At 32.8% G+C, this 17,821-nt stretch overlaps 1 protein-coding gene across 13 annotated transcripts in view; it reads left to right on the top strand.

Moving 5' to 3' along the window:
• Window positions 1-17,821, top strand: part of KIAA0825 (KIAA0825 ortholog) — a 254,967-nt gene that overhangs the window by 105,774 nt on the left and 131,372 nt on the right. For all 13 annotated transcript variants that reach the window (XR_011806056.1, XM_038169775.2, XM_038169776.2 and 10 more), the window contains 4 exons: window positions 1,347-1,457; window positions 6,989-7,128; window positions 15,675-15,863; window positions 17,343-17,576. Coding sequence is in view for 12 of the 13 variants with exons in the window: in XM_038169775.2 (XP_038025703.1) it covers window positions 1,347-1,457; window positions 6,989-7,128; window positions 15,675-15,863; window positions 17,343-17,576 (674 nt within the window). In the remaining variant the exon portion in view is untranslated. The remainder of the gene's footprint in view (window positions 1-1,346; window positions 1,458-6,988; window positions 7,129-15,674; window positions 15,864-17,342; window positions 17,577-17,821) is intronic.

Genomic DNA, 17,821 nt, shown 5'->3' with positions numbered 1-17,821 from the left:
TGTCAGTCCCATAGTACCATCAAGCTCCCCATCCCTGCAGTGAGAGCACAGAGTTTGGTTGCAGTGTCTTCACTCTGCTCCACCCTCCATACTATTTCTCTTAGACTCCACACACTAAGCCACCCTGGTGTTACCAATATTTAAGGCTGCAGGTTATGTTGCCAGGGGGAATATTGTGGAACAGACTCCTTGCGTATCTACCACTTCTCACTCTGAAAGTATCCTCAATGTTGAACCTTCTCTTAAGATGTGGACATATCTTTAGTTTCAATAAGTCACCTCCACCAATTGTTCCACAGCGTAACTTGGAAAATTCCAGCCATGATACATAAAGGAACAAACTTAGAGAAGGCAAGTTAGTAAAATGAAACATTCACAGCCAAGTAAGTAAAAAAGTGAGTTGCAAAAAGAGTGATAATTGGTAATGATTAATGGAGGGTGTATGTAAGGGATGACATCCCTTCTGCAGAAATACTCTGTACAAATACTAATACATTTGTTAATTTTTATTTTTGTATCTTATAATCTTAGATAATAATTTAAGTCAAGTATTAATTATATCATGTCTGTCCTTACGATAACATAGGTATTTTTATAGTCAAATGACATCAGTAACAAATAAGAATAGTTAATTTTTGTTATCAGTTCGCTGAGTGTGATTTTTGCCTCTCACAGCCTTTAGGTAAGAGAAATAATGGAGGAGGAGTGACATAAAACTAATTTATCTGATTCTTCAGCAGTCTTTATTTATTTTTTTTTTAAACAGCAGATATTTCCATCACTATTCTGTCTATATCTTACAAGCCAGTGAAGGAGATCTGAGGCTTCTGATTCATTTTTTTCCAGTTTCATCCAAAGTCTATATCTACTTGGGTGTTAATGCAAAAGATGACCACTAAAATTTCAAAAGATATTTTACTTATGTTTATGATACTGCTATATTCATAATATGATGCATGTATTGGGCAAAAACAAAAGATCAATAGAAATAAATGGCTAAAGAGCAATTTGCTTATTCAATGCATTTTAAAATATAGCTCAAAAATCTGCTATATGAGACTAAATATATGAAGACAATTGCTTTAACTCTACTGAAAGTGCTAGATGCTGAGCTACAAATAGTGAAAGCAGATAAAATGAGAATGACATTTGTAACATCAAATAAGATCAATAAATTTGCAGTTACATGTATGCACATATGTATGTAGTGCTAGTTATCATAATGGATTCTACATCTTCTATTGATATATATTTGTATTATTGATTCAAAAGGATTTTCAGTGTCCCATGTGTTTCAGACATGGTTTGTTTTTGTTTGTTTGTTTGTTTGTTGTTTTTCTTTTCAGGACATTTCAGAACAATTCTGGAGAACATCTTCCTCAAGTTATTTCCAAAGACTTTTATCACCCATTGCACTGGTTATTTTGCATACCATCATCCTTTCCTTCCTTAATGAAGTGAGTAACAAAAGTTGATTTTAATAAAACTACCAGATAGTCAACATTAATCAAATAGTTTGGAAAAGATTATATCTGGATACATGTTTAATTAATATTCTAATGAAACAATATAGAAGCATTTTTGGATGTTTGTTACAGATTCCCCTAGTCTTCAAAGTTAAGAATTTATAAGAAAGGTCACATTGAAAGCAGTGTACTGTGTAGTTTTTTGCACATGCATTCATTATGTTTGATATTTGAATTGTATTTAACGTTTTCTTGCTTTAATTAGAGTATATAGCTCTTGACAATAATGTAGTTCAGCACAGGTGCAGTTCTCAAAGACTTATAATTAAAGGGGAGATAAAGAATGTATGTCTTTCTGTTTCTGATTGCTGGTTAAAAAAGGGTCTGATATATAAATAACACATCAAATATATGCTGCTTGATCGTAGTTGATTTTTTGGGAGATTACTGCATGATTAGAGGCAAAAGCTTAATTTCTTTTTCTGTGTCACTGCATATAATGACAAGTTACATATGAGACATATGCTACCAGCTGTGCTGTCATTCCCTTTCTAATTTTGAACCTGAAGCACTCCCACACCAGTGTAGATTCTCTCCTAACCCCTTCACCTCCTCCACCTCTTCAAAAGTTATTTCCCAAGAGATTTTCATTTTCAATTTTTATGAAAAGCTGTGTTTCTGAGTTTTGTTTTGTTTTGGTTTTTTTTTTTTTTTTCTGATAAAGTATTTTTATTTTTTATAGAAGTATGTTAACACTTGAGAGATGACCTATTGAAGTCCAAAATGCTGTCAGTTTTTGACCTCCTACCTTGTATCTTCCTAATCACAATATCTTCCCTATGATTTTACCCCATACTGTGCAGAACGTTCTTTCCACCCCTCACCCTTAATTTCATGTCAGCAGTAGTTATGTCCTTTCCTGGTGTCTCTAATAACACAATAAATGCTGTGACTGAGTCAAAGTTGTGTGATTGGCCTACTGAAATGCCACAGAATGAATTAACTATTGAATTCAGATTTTGTGCTTTTCTCTGCTCAAAGTAGTCATTTAAGTTTTTCTAAAGCTTGAAAGATAATGTGTACGTGGGATCTCTACCTCTGAATCAAGTTTCAATGAAATTTTTCAATGGTTTTGTAAGTCGCACATGTATGGAGATACAGGAGACGAAAGGGAGGGCATAGGAGAGGGAATGACTACATGATCACTTAAAAAGGCATGCATTCTATATCTTAGAAAAAGTGTCCTTCATTAAGGACTCACAGTAGAAAAAAAGTCATTTTTCTGATCCCCTAGTCCAAGGCTACTATTCAGAATTTAAATTATGGTGTGAATTCTGAATTTAGGAAGAGGGCTTCATAAGTTAGTACACTTTGCAGCATAAAAGTATCTAAAGGAAATGTTGATACTATTTCAGTCTTAAAGAGTTCTGTTTTCTGAGGTGGAATTATGATTTTGTAGATGCTGTTTGGGGCATATTTATTTTGAATAAACAGTAAAAAACTTTTCCAGACCTATTTTCTCTGGATGAAAGGTGAGAAAGCATGCATCTCGCCAGCCAATGAAGTATCTTCTCTGTTGCTGTTTTCTTTTTTTTTTTTTTTTTAATATAGTTTTTGCTTGTTTGTTTATTTTTTTGTGGTGTTTGTTTATTTTTTATTTGTTTGTTTTTGTTTGTTTGTTTTCTGGGAAAATGAGAAGTCCAAAAGGAAGGACAACTCTGAAAACATGTCACACAGTGTGCCTGTGTGATAATAGTCTATGTATATGTACTGTCTTTGTGATAATGAGTGAACTATATTGGTAAAATACTTAATGTCTTCTTTTAACAGCACACCTTTCAGGTGATCAGAAAAAAAAAGGGGGGTGGGGGGAAAGAAAAAATATTATGTTAAGTACTTTTAACGAACATGTCCTAAGGTGTTATAAGTTTGTTATTGGTTTTACACCATATTTTTGGCATGGAAGTTTTTCTTTCTTGAAATACTGCATTTAGAATAATAACAAGACATATTATGTTTACATATTGCAGAAAACTATTAATTAGAGGATCCTACTTTTTCCTAGATTGTTTTATGCTTTTTCTTTCCGTAGCTAATAAATATATATATTAGTTTATATATTAGTTAGTTAGTTATATAGTTTATATATTAGTTACCAAAATTGAAAGCTGAGGCCATTGTACAGCTCCCAGCTGTGGGCACCTAATTTTTAAGTGGATTTTGAAGATTCTAGCCTGTCATAAATATAAATATTAAATAATTGCTCTTTCTAACCTTTCTAGGAGAAAGTTCTCCTAGAAATAATTTTGTTTACAATTGTTATTTTTTTAATTTTTTTTACAGATTCACTACTTAACCAGGTTTTCTACATTAGTTGTCATATATTTATATTGTTATAGTCTGTTTTATCTATCTAACTTCAACTTTCCTTATACAATGTTGAATTTATCATTTGAGGTTTTCTTTTTTTTTTCCCCCCATTTTGTATAGTTGATTATCAATATAAATAATCACTGATAATAATTTATTTGTATTACAGTTCCTATAGTGGTAACTGTGATTCATTCTTTGCTTCATTTGGGGTTCATAATCATAGCCTTTGCAAATGAGTTGTTTTTTTTTGTTGTTTTTTTTTTTTCTCCTACTGTACAAAACTGAACATTTATATGTGTGATATTTATATGTACTTCACCTTTTGTCACTTTTTATGAGGCTAGTCTTATTTTCACTAGTACTGAGCTACGAGGATGAGAGAACATATGCCTCTCCATATGCACGTTACAAAACTTCTCAGTGCATTTATTGGTGCTAGCTTCATGGCTGTAGGGAATGTCTGCTATATTTTATTTTTCCTCCAAGTGAGTCACACCATTGTACATTTCAATTTGCAAGAGGCTCGAGGAGCCAAGAACGGGTGTATATTACAACATGATAACTTCCCATCTGGTCAATGACAGACAAGTTTTATTTCAACTCAAATATTCTAAAAATGGCATTTATTTCTGAATTCATTTAAAATATTATCCTTCATTAATCTATTTGACCAAACTTGTCCCTTTCCTTGTATTTTGAAGGCAGTGACTGACCTTATTAGACTTCATAACATGTGGCATTCAAGGAAGAAGATAAATAAAGTGAAACTGGCCCATATAATTTAACTAAATTTGTGAAACATTGAGTTTAGTCATAGCCATAGTACCAAGTCTGGTGTGAATATAGTAATTGTTTGAATTTAAACATGTATTACAAACAACTAATTAGTTCTTAAAATGCATTGGAGTTCATGTACATATGAATACATACAAAGTGTAGACAGTAATACTGCTAAGAATGCAAACCCTAAAGTATGCTTATAATATGTGTTTAAATATGGAAAAGTTATTTTGGCTGCAAGTTCTATTGAGATTTAAATGCATATGTGTATATATTTCTGACAAATATTATTAGAATCCAATATGTACTTATGTGCAAAAACATCATTGTCGAGACAGTGCTACATTATCAAGGATTATATGATAAATGAGGTAAAAATCAAAAAAGATGTACATGAGTTTTCATGGCAAGTATGTTGCTTAGCTACTCAGAGGTATTGGCTTTACTGTTAAAATCCCAAAGGCTACAGTGTGTAAAATCCCTCTTTGCTGTTGGCTATTATAGCCCCTTTGGCTATTGCAATATTAACTGCAAAATTTTGGCATAATAGTGTGCTAGAAAGGTCCTTCAGGAAAGCAGTGTTGTGGAAGTTTGATATTCTTAGGCAACCTCAAGGTTGCCCTGCAAGATCTGTGGCATCCTGATAATTTCTGGTACTGGAAGCATACAGGTGGGAGACTAAACCAGAGAAGCATGTCAACCGGCATTTTCATTTCCAGGTTTTAGTTTTATATACTATCTATATAGTAACCTTGAATCAACAGTGAAGATTTTGTGCAGTCATCTATTTTCATGCATACATACAAGCTGAGTTGAGTGGTGGCACACTTGGACTGCTCAGATGGTCACAGAAATGTGCAACATAGAATTAAAACATTTTCGTTTTGTCCCAATAGCTGCACATAAATGGCACATAAAGTAAATGTGCAGGTGCCTAGTAATTCTTTTATAGTATGGCAGGAGAACATAGTTCCTGATGAAAAAGGCTTTAACTGATGCTGATAGTGTTTGTGTTCTAGCAGAAAATGTTTATGCTTGCATAGTTTATGCATCCAGGCATATGTAGTTTTTATAACTGGTAGGTGTAAAATTTATGTGCATAAGAGTTTGCATATGCAGTGCATAAACTTTCAAAGTTAGTAACCATTGTTGTATAAACTTGCAACCAAAATGAAGAAATAGAATAGCTAAACATGTCAGAATTTAATTTCAAAAACCCTCAAATCTTATCTAAATATAAAATTAATGTATATGCCAGTTAATAAGGGAAAATTAGGCTTTCAAGGAAAATTTTACTGACAAACCAATTTTGAAAACTTCATTTTTAAAATGTCTGAAATAAGAAATAATAGATTAAAAAAATCTGAGGAGCACAGGAGGTGAGTCTCCACTTTGCCACCAGCAACAGACTTAACCTGTGTAGTTACCCAGTAGTTCCTGCAGAACTTGCAGAACTGTGCATGCTTTCTGGTCCCAGGATTTGTGCAGGAAACAGCAAAAGGGTGTTTGAAAAGAAAAAGATGTTACGAGGGTGGCTGTGAAACATTCCAGACATGCTGCTCTCTCAGAGGCAGCAGACCAGCCAGGAGGGGAATTTCAGTCCCAAGGAGGCTGCTTGCTGAACTCAGAAAACATTTGGCGAAGGTGAAATAGAAGTCCACGATCATTTTAATTGCTCCAGTATGAGTCTAATGGTTGGTGTTAGAACATTGGCTGAGTTCAGAGGGAGCCCTAGAATATTTCTGTTTGGAAACCTAAACTTCTGGAGAGCATGGAACAGCAAACAGAAAAGTACAATCTCCTTGAAAGCTTTCTTACATCTCTGTGCTGGCAATACAGTCCAACTAGTCTAATACTTCAGGTGAATTTTTCATTATTTTCAAGAATTGGTCAGCCTAATGCAGGATCCTGCAGACCCTTTGAATATTCCCTCTTTTTTTTTTTTTTTTTTTTTTTTTTTTTTAATTAAGAGTTTCATATCCTTCATTTAGGACAGTTCAGAGCTCTTACTAAACAATTAACATGGTAAATTAAAGAATAATAGCCTGAAATTTATTCAAGCACAAAAATACTCCTTCTTGCCTGGTAGAACAAGGCTATACATAGTTCCATGAAAAAGATAAGTGAAGTTGCTTTGTATCAGTTATAACTTTGGCAGACTACCAAATGTTAATTTGCTTTTAGCTAGTTGAGATTAAATGTAATTCCTTCCCTGAGCTGCCTTAAAGTAAGCAAGCATGAAAGCATTTTCAGAGTAATCTGGGAGGAATTGACATTTAAGGGAGTTAGCATTACATCTGCACTTTAAGGATATTAATTTCGTAGATAAATTAACTGCATTATTCTGTCTTTATCTTGCATTTTGAAAGGAGTCCATCAGCCGGAGAAATGGCAGCCCAGGGTCAACTGAAACTGCTCTTATCCCAGCCACACTGTAATTTGCACTTGCTTTTGGAAACCTTGCTACATGATAATTGTCTCTTAGTGAGAATTTTACTGAGAAGTTCAAGTAAGTACTTACGCTGTTGATCCTTGCAAGAATATCAGTGAGAAACACAAATTCATTTTTAACTACTTAAATACTTTGGGATATCAGTTATCAGTAGGACAGTTCTTGAGTGGGTAAAGAAAAAGAAAGGTTCATTGTTTTTTTAATGATTTTTTTGTTTTGTTTTGGTTTGTTTGTTTTTTTGTTTGTTTGTTTGTTTTTTCAGTCAGTCTCAGTATTCATAGCTTCAAAGCAGGCTACAATTCGATAAAGTAGGCTGATATCTTAAATGCAAAGGAGTCTAAATGACTCTGAACTTAATAGTGCATTGATACCACAACTGGTTAACAAAGATTTTTAAAGGTGTGGATCTGAAAGATTACTTTCAAAATTATGTTTCTTCACTGAAAAACTTCTTAGAGGTTTTGTTTATGTTATTACATGTTTATCACTGTAGGCATTCCAGAAGTACGTCTATGTTCTCCCTCTTCTTAATACTATCATTAACGTCATATGAAAGTGGGGCAAATATAAGAATGGTTTTATGAGGTTTTCTTTTAATAAAATATAAAAATATATTTTAAATATAACATAATTATTTAGTTAATTCAGTTAATTTAATTTTGTAATTTTAAAGTTGTCTAACATTGGTCAGGGATACAGCATTGTTTCCACTTCTGTCATGCATCTTTTTGAGAACTGCACTGCATTCACTTACCTACTCAAATATGTGTCATCGTTTACAAGGACTGTCAAATACTTGATCAGGATCATATTCTTACTCTAGCACTACCCAGTACTGAATTTTAGTAGGTGTTTAAATTATCACAAGGATTAACTGACAGAATGTGTTTTCATCTATTGACTGACCAACCTCTCGAGCTTAAGGAAAATATATGCTACTATGAATTAGAAAATATGCTATTTACACAGAATCAATATTGCTATGAATAAACTTTCAGTTTAGATAAAGGTGAAAACCACAATGATGCATATCTTCTAAATTTCAATGAGGTTTAATTATATAATGGTAAAATTATTATAATCTTTATTCCTTCTCCTATACATATGCTTTACTGGTGCTAGATAAGCTAAAATTTTTGGAGTGTGACCTGTTATATGATAGTACAAGAAAGCCTGGACTAATAAGTTATACCTTAGTAATGACAGTTTAGTATGGTAAAAAACTTCCAGAATTATTTACTCATCAAGAGTAAACTTCAGCAATGTGCAATTTTATGCATAAAAAGAGATAAAAAGGTAATTATACAGTAGTTTTTGAGTGATTTGTCCTGCCAAAAAAAATAAAAATATATCAGTGACCTTTAACTAGATTATAAGAATTCTTTGAATACGAAGGGCTTTTTCACATTTTTCTTGATTTTACACACAGGGTTTCTTTCTCCTATAAACTGTACCAACATGATGATTTTTTTAATTTTTTTTTTTTGTACTATAGGTATACTTCAGGATACTTTTAGTAGGCATCATACGAACACATTTAGTTTTATTCCCATTGTTCTCATATAATTGTACCATAGTAAGGGGCAGAATTAAGAAATTTTCCTCATTATAGTAGGAAGTACTGTTGGGATTTACAGAGCTGTCTCAGAGTATTTTAGAGGATGTGTGTATGCATGATTTAGTGCTGCTAAATGTTGTAAGATTACCATATTTGATGAAGCCATTGACACCCCATGTTATGTACATATAAGCTCTCTGAACAGGTGAAAAGTTTTGTACTTTTAATACTTTATGTGCAACATGATATATGAAATGTACATAGAAGTAGAAAGCTCCTCAGATCTAAAACTGACACACCAAACACATGGAAAGCAATAAATTAGGATGGTCAAAACTGAACCACTTATGTGTCTCCAGTGAATACTGCCATTGGAGAAAATGGACCTATTTTTCCAAATTTTTTTTTTTTTTTTTTTTTTTTTTTTACAAAAATGGTTGGAAAATTGGATTGGGATGTTGGACCTCTATAAGTTAAACTTTAAGTAAAACTTAAAACTACAAGTTTAACTACAAGTTCAAATAACCTAGGTATGTTGAATTACAATTACAATGTAATGTATGCCCAGAACTAGTTTTTAATGTACAGCATTCTGAATTTTTTAAGACATATTTTTGAGTCAGTTAAGGGTCTATGTGCCTTTGCTGTGCCTTTGCAGGGAGAAATAATGAATACCTGATATTGTTTTAATTTTCTGACAAAACATTTAGTTTTGCAATTTTCTTGGGGGATTTTTTTTAAACAGAATTGCTTTATCACCCATGGATATGAAACAGAAATGGATTATTTTGACAAGTAACAAATAATAGAGGAATAAAGAAAATGGTGCTTGTGTGATATGAGTTATTGAATCTAGCAGATGCTGATATGAAAAAGGGAAAGGTGAAAGAGAACTCTGAGAATTCTGTTACACTTTCTCTAAATGCATAGCATGCCAGCAGAAGAATCTGTGAGTTCTTCTTTGAGAACCTTTATTTCCAGGAACCATGAGTTATCCTTCACATAGTAAAGCAAAAAGCAGTAGCTGTACACCTTCCCAGCCCAGGATTAATACCGACTGGAAACCACTCAGTCAACCTTACCGTTTACTAAAGGCAGATAAGAAAGTCACTGAGAAATCATCAACATGCTATATCCAAGGGCTTTAATCAGTCCTCAGGCTTCACACATACATGTACTTCTGTTTAAGAAGGGATAGTACTGGCGAATTCATGAAAATGAAATGAAATCCTATTAAAAATGGTTATTTTTTATAATGAATATGTGAGACTCTATATGATAAACATAATTAATTTCATTTTATACATACAACTCTAAAAGTGAATACTGGCATGTGGGGATAAACTGGAAGAAAACTGTTTTCACAGCAGGACAAGGCTATTGGCAGTTTAACCTAATGTTTTTGGTTTGCACAATATGTTGTTTGAGAGACTAATGGAAATGGATATTGTATAGCCTGTACAGTTCAAACCTGGATGATATCCTGGTCTTCACTAAAACTGAAATATTAACTGATAGTGACATTTGCTAATACTCTGTGGTAAGTTGAGACTACAAATTTGAAAATGGACCCAAAGAAATGTGAACTGCTTCAAAATGAGATAATTTACTTTGCACACACAAGTGGGGCAGGGAGGGGAGGATTTCCACTGAGAAAGTAAAATTATGTGGTGCAGTCAGTGCCCTAGACACTAATAGATACAAAGATTTTTCTCAGACTGTGCTTTTATAAACCAATTTCTTTGAAGAGAAATGACTTGATAGTATATGTGGAATGGAAAGATATATATATATATACATATTTACATATATATATTTGCCGACTCCAATTAATTGCCCTTTGTGAAACAGCTCTTTAACTGCTACAATACATTTTGCAGCATTTTCATGTAAATGACACTGATTTATTGTAAGTTGTTCTAGGTGAAGAGTAAAAGGTAGTAATTTTACCAGCTGACCTCACTTAGGAATCAGGCAACTTTTAGCAAGAGCAGCGAGTTGTTACAAAAGAAAATGTATGTTCCCTAAAGAAGCTTCTTAGATTGGCTAAATCTGTATAACAACTGAAAACTTCTGTTTCAAGTACTTGAAGTTAATTGTACATCCTTGCAATAACTGCTTGGATTTAATAGTCGTCAGACAAAACCTAATGAGCAACTGGAAAAAATACTAGTCCCATGGTTGCACCACAAATAGATCTGGTGAAATGTAATCATACTAATTTTTTAACAAAATTTGTGGATTAGTCTGCATTACACTGTCCTCATTAGGAGAGCACTGGAATGTTTCTTAGAGGAGCTAATATGCTTGTGCAGAGATATCTCTCTTCTCCAAATAGTTTGGGACTATCCAGTTAAATAGAGCTAAATAGAGGCTTGCAAGAATAGAGTCCAGAACTCCTAAAAGTTTTCTTAGCTTCTTCATAATTGCAAACTGTATCATGGCAGCCTAACATCAAAAGATTAGAAAATTATTTTAAGGGTGTGTCTTCTACAAATACCTGTCTGACCAGTAATTTTTTGCAGATACTGTACTTGAAAAAACAATGAGGCTAAACATTAGTAGGGTATACTGGAATGAAGTAGTCCTAGCTGGAAGATCAGTGGAAAAGGGATCTTAATCAGATACCCTTTTTCTTTTGTTGACTTTCTGGTGATAAGCTAAAGAAAACAGCAAAGAGATTTTATGGGAGTTTCTGAAAGTTTAAGAATAAGAGTTTCCATTTGGACTGTAATAAAGCCCTGTCAAAAGTCCCACACCTTCTCTTGATAAAATGTGAAGATACTCGCTGATGTATCTATGCATATCTCTGTGCCTTTGAGATATGGTCATATGGTTAATTTTTCAAAGTAGAGACCTGATCAGTTCCTGTAGGAATCTCTGGGTACGTTAGAGCTCCAGGCAAAATACTTAAGAGGATGACCTGTACAGTGTCAATTCCCAAAGCAGTAATACAAAGAAGGCAATGTGGCCATAGGACTAAATTCAATAATACTTCCTCACACTTTAGCAACAATTGCAGCATCCTGTCCTCTCTACAATCAAGGTTTGAGATATTATGATAGTGATAATTTTTCCATTTGACACACGTAAGGTTTCACACAAGCAATTAATTCGGACAGTAATAAGTTTCTGTGAAGATATATTGAGGGAGAAAATACTATAAAAGAATCTGAACAAGTGTAAAATATGATGAGATTAGTGAGGTATGAATATGCAGCCACAGAATTAGTTTGCTACTGTGATAATAATTTACAAACTAATGATAAAAAGTCTTTTTTGGGTCTTGTGTTGTGCTTTTTACTTGTTTCAAGCTTCATTGGATTCAATAGGATTCATTGGATTCATAGGTAGCAGCTAATATGGGGGATGTTATGATTTTTATTTTACTGAACTCAAATGGGTAAGATTAAGATCTTCATTTCATTCAGGATAGAAGTAATATGATCTAAAATTTATATTTGGAATAAAAACCTAAAATAATAGACTTTCTGCTGAAATGAAGTTATGTATAAATGTACAAGAGATTCTAACAGTCAAGGCTGACTGGAGAATGACTGCATTGGAAGATTGCAAGTCTATGAGACACAAGTGAAGTCATCTGCCAGAGCAGAAAAAAAAAAAAAAAAGCCACAGGGGAGGCACTGAGAGTATAGTGCAAAGAAGCAAGCAGTACAGAATGCTTGCTGAAAGATATTTCTGTATTTGTTCTATAAACAAATAAAATATTTTTGCATTCTTTATATTTTCTTCAGCTGCTGTTATTTAAACTATAAAGCAAACAGAAGTGTTATGCTCTTGGCAAATAAAAGAACCGTATCAGAAATAACTTATTCTATCATCAGTTTCTCTTCTTGACTGAAAGAGCATGAAGAAATGTGAATTTTGACTACCTCTTTTCATCAAAAAATACAGCATAACTGTTCCTAGCTTGTCTATTTGGTAAGGATTCAATAGGGAAAGAGAAGTCTACAGTCAAAAACTGCAGATTTTCTAAATTCAGTAAGATTCATTTCATAGCTAAACCAGTAGCAGAAAAGATCTGGATAAGTGTGATAATGTCAGCAAGTTACTGGGAGGTATTTCTATCAGCAAGAAAGATATATGGATAAATTATACTTGTATGTCTGCCTCTTTGAAGATATGTCCTTAAAATACATTGTACTATCCTAGGAGGTTAAGTGCATTATTTTGTCATAAGAAGAATGATTCCTTGTAACTGGTTAAAGCACAGCTGTTATTCACTACATACATGACATTCTTGTAAAGGTATTTATTAATAATACTATATTAAATTTTATTTATTTTGGCATCTTCTGTGCATTTGGAATATTTTACTGTATGGGAGTAACCAATAGAAGATTGTATTTAACAGGTGCATAAGATAAGTGTATAACCATATTTATGTATGGATATAAGTACAGATAAAAGGAAAAAGAAGCATCTCCTCTGTGCTACCAATAGGAGCTTTAGATTGCCTTCACAGATTATCTTTTGATTTACTAAAGTGGTGAGTGAAAAAAAAAAAAAAAAAAGAGAGAGAGAGAGAGAGGGAAGCATCAGTGGGCAGTAAGTATTATGCCTATCATATAAATACTGTTCTTATGTGATGATTAACAAGAAGGCTGCATTGGAGTTCAGAGTAAGATGAATATTTAATGTTATGACAGGTGAGCTAATAAACGTTAAAAAAAAATCTAAGGTAAGAGAAATCTACATATCTTTCTGTAGACTCTACTTCATAATATTTAACCATCCGTACCAATCAATTAGATAAACCTTTAAACCAGCTGACATTATTCTGCCAATTTCTAAATCAGAAAACTCAAGGATGCCACATTTCATCTTGAGGTTTGAAGGGTCAGATTTTCTTACAATAAGGGCAACATTTACTTCAGGGTAAAACAAGAAAAAACAGATGAAAGCATACATATTTTCTAATGCTTAGCCTTGTAATGGTTTCCCAGTGGATTCCCAAAGATTTTTACTTAAAAACATGACATTATTAACCAGTTATAAGAAGATACATATACAACTTCCACCTCCCGCTAAATTCCTTTACACTTCTTTCTATTTACCTGAATTTATTGATATCACCAAATTAATTAGAAAAGTTAAGAAGCTGTATCTTGAACTTTCCATGTGGCATTACCATAGACCAAATATAGCTTTAATTTCAAGTCACAAGCCCCTTTAAACCAATTTCTCATCATGTTCTGCAAAGACTGTTTACGTAGTATCTATTTTTTTTTAAACTTAGAAAACTTAAAATTAGATTTAGAATGAATTAGAAATTTAATTTTAGAATTAGTCAGAATTAATTTTATAATTAATTAGAAATTTAATTAGAAATTAGATTTAGAAAAATCTAGATTTTTCTCAGCAAACCTTAGAACTTGATTAAATTAATTTAAAAAACTACTTCAAGTAAATATAATGAAAGTTAATTTAATTTTTTTTCCTATGTTTTGAGTACTTCTGGATTTTTCTTTTTGAACTGCTTTTTCTGTTTTCTCAGTTCTTTCCCTGCCATATCTATATTAGACAACATATCACTGGTTTGTGTGAATTAGAGGAATCCATTTTACTTAGGAGCATCTGGCATTAAAAGATGTCTTAGCACAGTATGCCAGCTCACTCAACTCATAGGTAAAAAAGCTGACTAAACAAAAAATCTAATGGACAATCTGTCTCCTGCCTTTTAGGGTAGAGGGGAGAAAGAGAGCTTGTTTGTTATGAAATGATTGGTCTTATTCTTCGGATTTCTTCATCCTATGCACTGTTTCTATTAGGTTTCACTACAAAATCTGTATGGTTTACAATAACACGTGAATTAGACTGCAGAAATTCAGAGGAGATTCAAATGAGATTATTGAATTTTACAACATTCTCAACTCATTCACAGAGCTGGTTGGAAGACGGCAGTTATCCTCTGTGGTAGATTTTGAAGGCTGGTTGAACCACTATGAAGAATAAGCCTAGAAACTGTGTTTCTTTTATCTTTCTCCTGCACAGGTTGCTAAACAGAATCACAGAATCATCTAGGTTGGAAGAGACCTCAAAGATAGGGCCAACCAAACTGGCATAAAACAATGACATTTTCAAGCATAATTCTATCAAAATCAGTCTTATAGAGACTTTCAGTTTTGCAAACTATACATATGAATGAAAAGTGTTTAATTGGCCATTATGGCCATTTATTAGGATCATTAGCATCAAAAGGATATCCCAGACATATGTGAAGAATCATCTCTAAAGTCAGCACAAGTCAAAGCCATAGAAATGTTTAAACACATCTTTATCCTTCAGCTGGAAGATTGTTTTTAAATTATTATGAAAAGCATTTAGAAATATATGTTATATAACCTGTTACCACTCCAATCTATGAAAATCACTAGTTAACTTTAAAACGTATGAGCTTGTATTTTAGAAAACCTCAGATTTTGTTTCAGATAAATGATTTCTTCTCAGTTTCATCTTATGCTGAAAAACAAATCTAAGTCAGTTTGGGGAGTATGCAACAGCTACTTCATTTTATTTTGTATAACCAAATCAATTTCTATAATTTCAAGGCTAATATATTGTTGAGACAAGCTAAGCAGTAATAATTTTTGACTGTGACTCTGTGGAAATAGTCCAACTTAATTCTAATTAATATTTAGTGAATAATTGAATTCCAGTTATATACTAATGTGTTGTGTTTTGTTATTGTGTTTTTTTTTGTTTGTTTGTTTTGTTTTGTTTTAATTAAATAGATATATTCCATAGTGGTTTCTTTTCTTTTTCTTTTTTCTTTTTTTCCTTTTTTTTTTTTTTTTTTTTCTTAATGGCTACATATAATTCAAAAAAGCAGTCAAATGTGATTCTGCAGGGGAGATAAGATTTCAGTATCTGTAATCAGTATTAATTTTGTATTCAGTATTAATACTGTTTGAAATATTTTTCAGATAAAGTTTTCTTACTTTTGTTATTTATTTATTTATTTATACTATCTGTTTCTATGATTTGAATTACCCGAAAATTATTACTTTTGTTTATTTTGAAGGAAGTGAAGTATTGAATCGTGATGAACGAAGTTCCCTCTCAGAACAGATATATACAAAAGAGCCTACTCTGATTGAAACAATCTTCACAGTATTATCTCACTGCATTTTGTCACCCAAATCACTAGGAATTGCTTTTGAGACCTACATGGAAAAAGAGCACTTGTGGGATTACTTGTACAGCATGACAGGTACTTAGTTTATTAGAAAGTGTTTTAAATCTGATGTTAAACCTTATCAGTTTTCAGACATGTAGTGCATATTATTTTTGCTCTAATAAATGTGATTAAATGATTGTATGTTTCTTCAAAACTATGCTATAAATTGTTCTCAGTGACCAGGTCACTATAGGAACAGTGGAAATTTTGGAGAAAAGAGGGGTTACAGAACAGCATGGTAGGCCAGGATCTCCTTACCAGCAGGCTGGCAGCAGATATTGTCTGTAGGTCCTTACCAACACAAGATCTTTGTCCCTGTGCATTTAATAATACTATTTAAAAGTGAGAATCAACTGAAGGGGAGTAGAAGAAGAAAAGGAAGGACTACTGTATATGCCCACCACTTAGTCTGGTGGGCATATAGACTGCTGCCAAAAGGGAGACAGACTCCTAATTTTCCATGGAGAGGGAAATTCGCCATCATGATTGTTTTGCCTCATTCAACTAGAAAAGGGAGATGAGGTTTAGAAGGATGATATTGCAAATGACGGCTAAAAAGAAAAGGAAATAATAAAACAGGAGAAGGAATGAGCGGTAACAGAAATAAGAATATCTTAAAACAGAGAATATTGGTGGTGAAAGAGCTCAGGTGTTCCTCTGGGAAAAATGGGATTACAAAAAGTGGAAATCTGATCTTTAAGAGGAAGAAAAAGATAGAAATATTGTGAGGAAGCTTTGAGAAAGACCCCACAGAGAAGAAAAAAAAAAATTACACCAGAAAAAGCACAGACAAGCAAAAGTTAGGGCAAAGGACCTTAGTGGGAAGCATGTCAAAAAATATCTCTGATATGTCCTGCAGCACTCTGCCTGACAACTGCTGTTCCATTGCAATGGATAAACTGCAGTTCTCTGTGGTGTTAAGAATGTGGAGAAGATTGATACTTGTTGTAATGTCAATAACTGTATTTAAGATGTTCCATTTTCAACATGCAATCTCTGATAACATGCTATGTCTCTGTTGATGACTATTATTTCTATGCATTTTTGTTGCCAAAGTATCATTTCTCCTTTGCTGTTCTCTAATAAAACATTTCGGTTAGCTAAGAAATATCACTGTATTAATGCTTGCAAGACAAGGAAATAACAAAAAAATAGGTATATCTACTCAACTCATTAATGTCTAGCAAGTAATTAAGTGTACTCCAAATAAAAAGGAAAATATTAATCAGATTAAATTTTGAAAAAAAAAAATTGCTGATGAGAAGCCATGAAGTAGAGGAAAAAAATGAAATTGTATTGTATTGTCAGTAGTGTATTAAGATGGTACAAGATGCTACATTGTTTTGCTTTATATTATTTCTTTAATTTGTAGCAGGTTGATAGATGTAAGGTATTTGAATCATAATGTTGTTACTTTTCTTTCTATAAGAATTCTGAAACACTTCTTTCTGAAACAGATTTGAACAAATGACTGTACACTCACTGAATATTTAATAACTCTTTCTTCTGAAGTTTCCAGTTGTGGCGAGTTGGAGCCAGAGGTTATCAGATGCTTGAAGTTGACTTTGATTAATTCAGTCAAGGGTATAGTGAAGCAGATAATTTCTTTGATGCATTCATGGGAGGCAACAGAAAACTATGGAACATATCAGCACAAGCAAATAGTTCCTGAAAGTTTACTGAAAACAGTTCCAAAGGAATGGAATTATACACCTCGGGAAATGAAGAGGAAGGAGTCTGGGAAATGTGGGTGACATTTACATTCTCACATAAATTTGTCTTGTTAAAAAGGCTTGTTAACCCTTTAATGTGTATATATTAAAATTAAATATTTAGACTTCATGAGTGTTGCCATATAACCTTAAGGAAAACAGATTCCAAACATCCTGTTGATTGTTTTTATTTGATTGTTTTGTTGTTGTTGTTGTTTTTTACTGGTGTTGGGTTTTTGTTTTTTGTGGGTTTTTTTTGTTTGTTTTTTTTTTTTTTGA

The sequence above is a fragment of the Anas platyrhynchos genome, chromosome Z (genome assembly GCF_047663525.1).
Source record: "Anas platyrhynchos isolate ZD024472 breed Pekin duck chromosome Z, IASCAAS_PekinDuck_T2T, whole genome shotgun sequence".
In the NCBI taxonomy this organism is placed as follows: Eukaryota; Metazoa; Chordata; class Aves; order Anseriformes; family Anatidae; genus Anas; species Anas platyrhynchos.
Note: the sequence above shows the minus strand (reverse complement) of the source record. Positions and strands in the feature narration are given on the sequence as shown.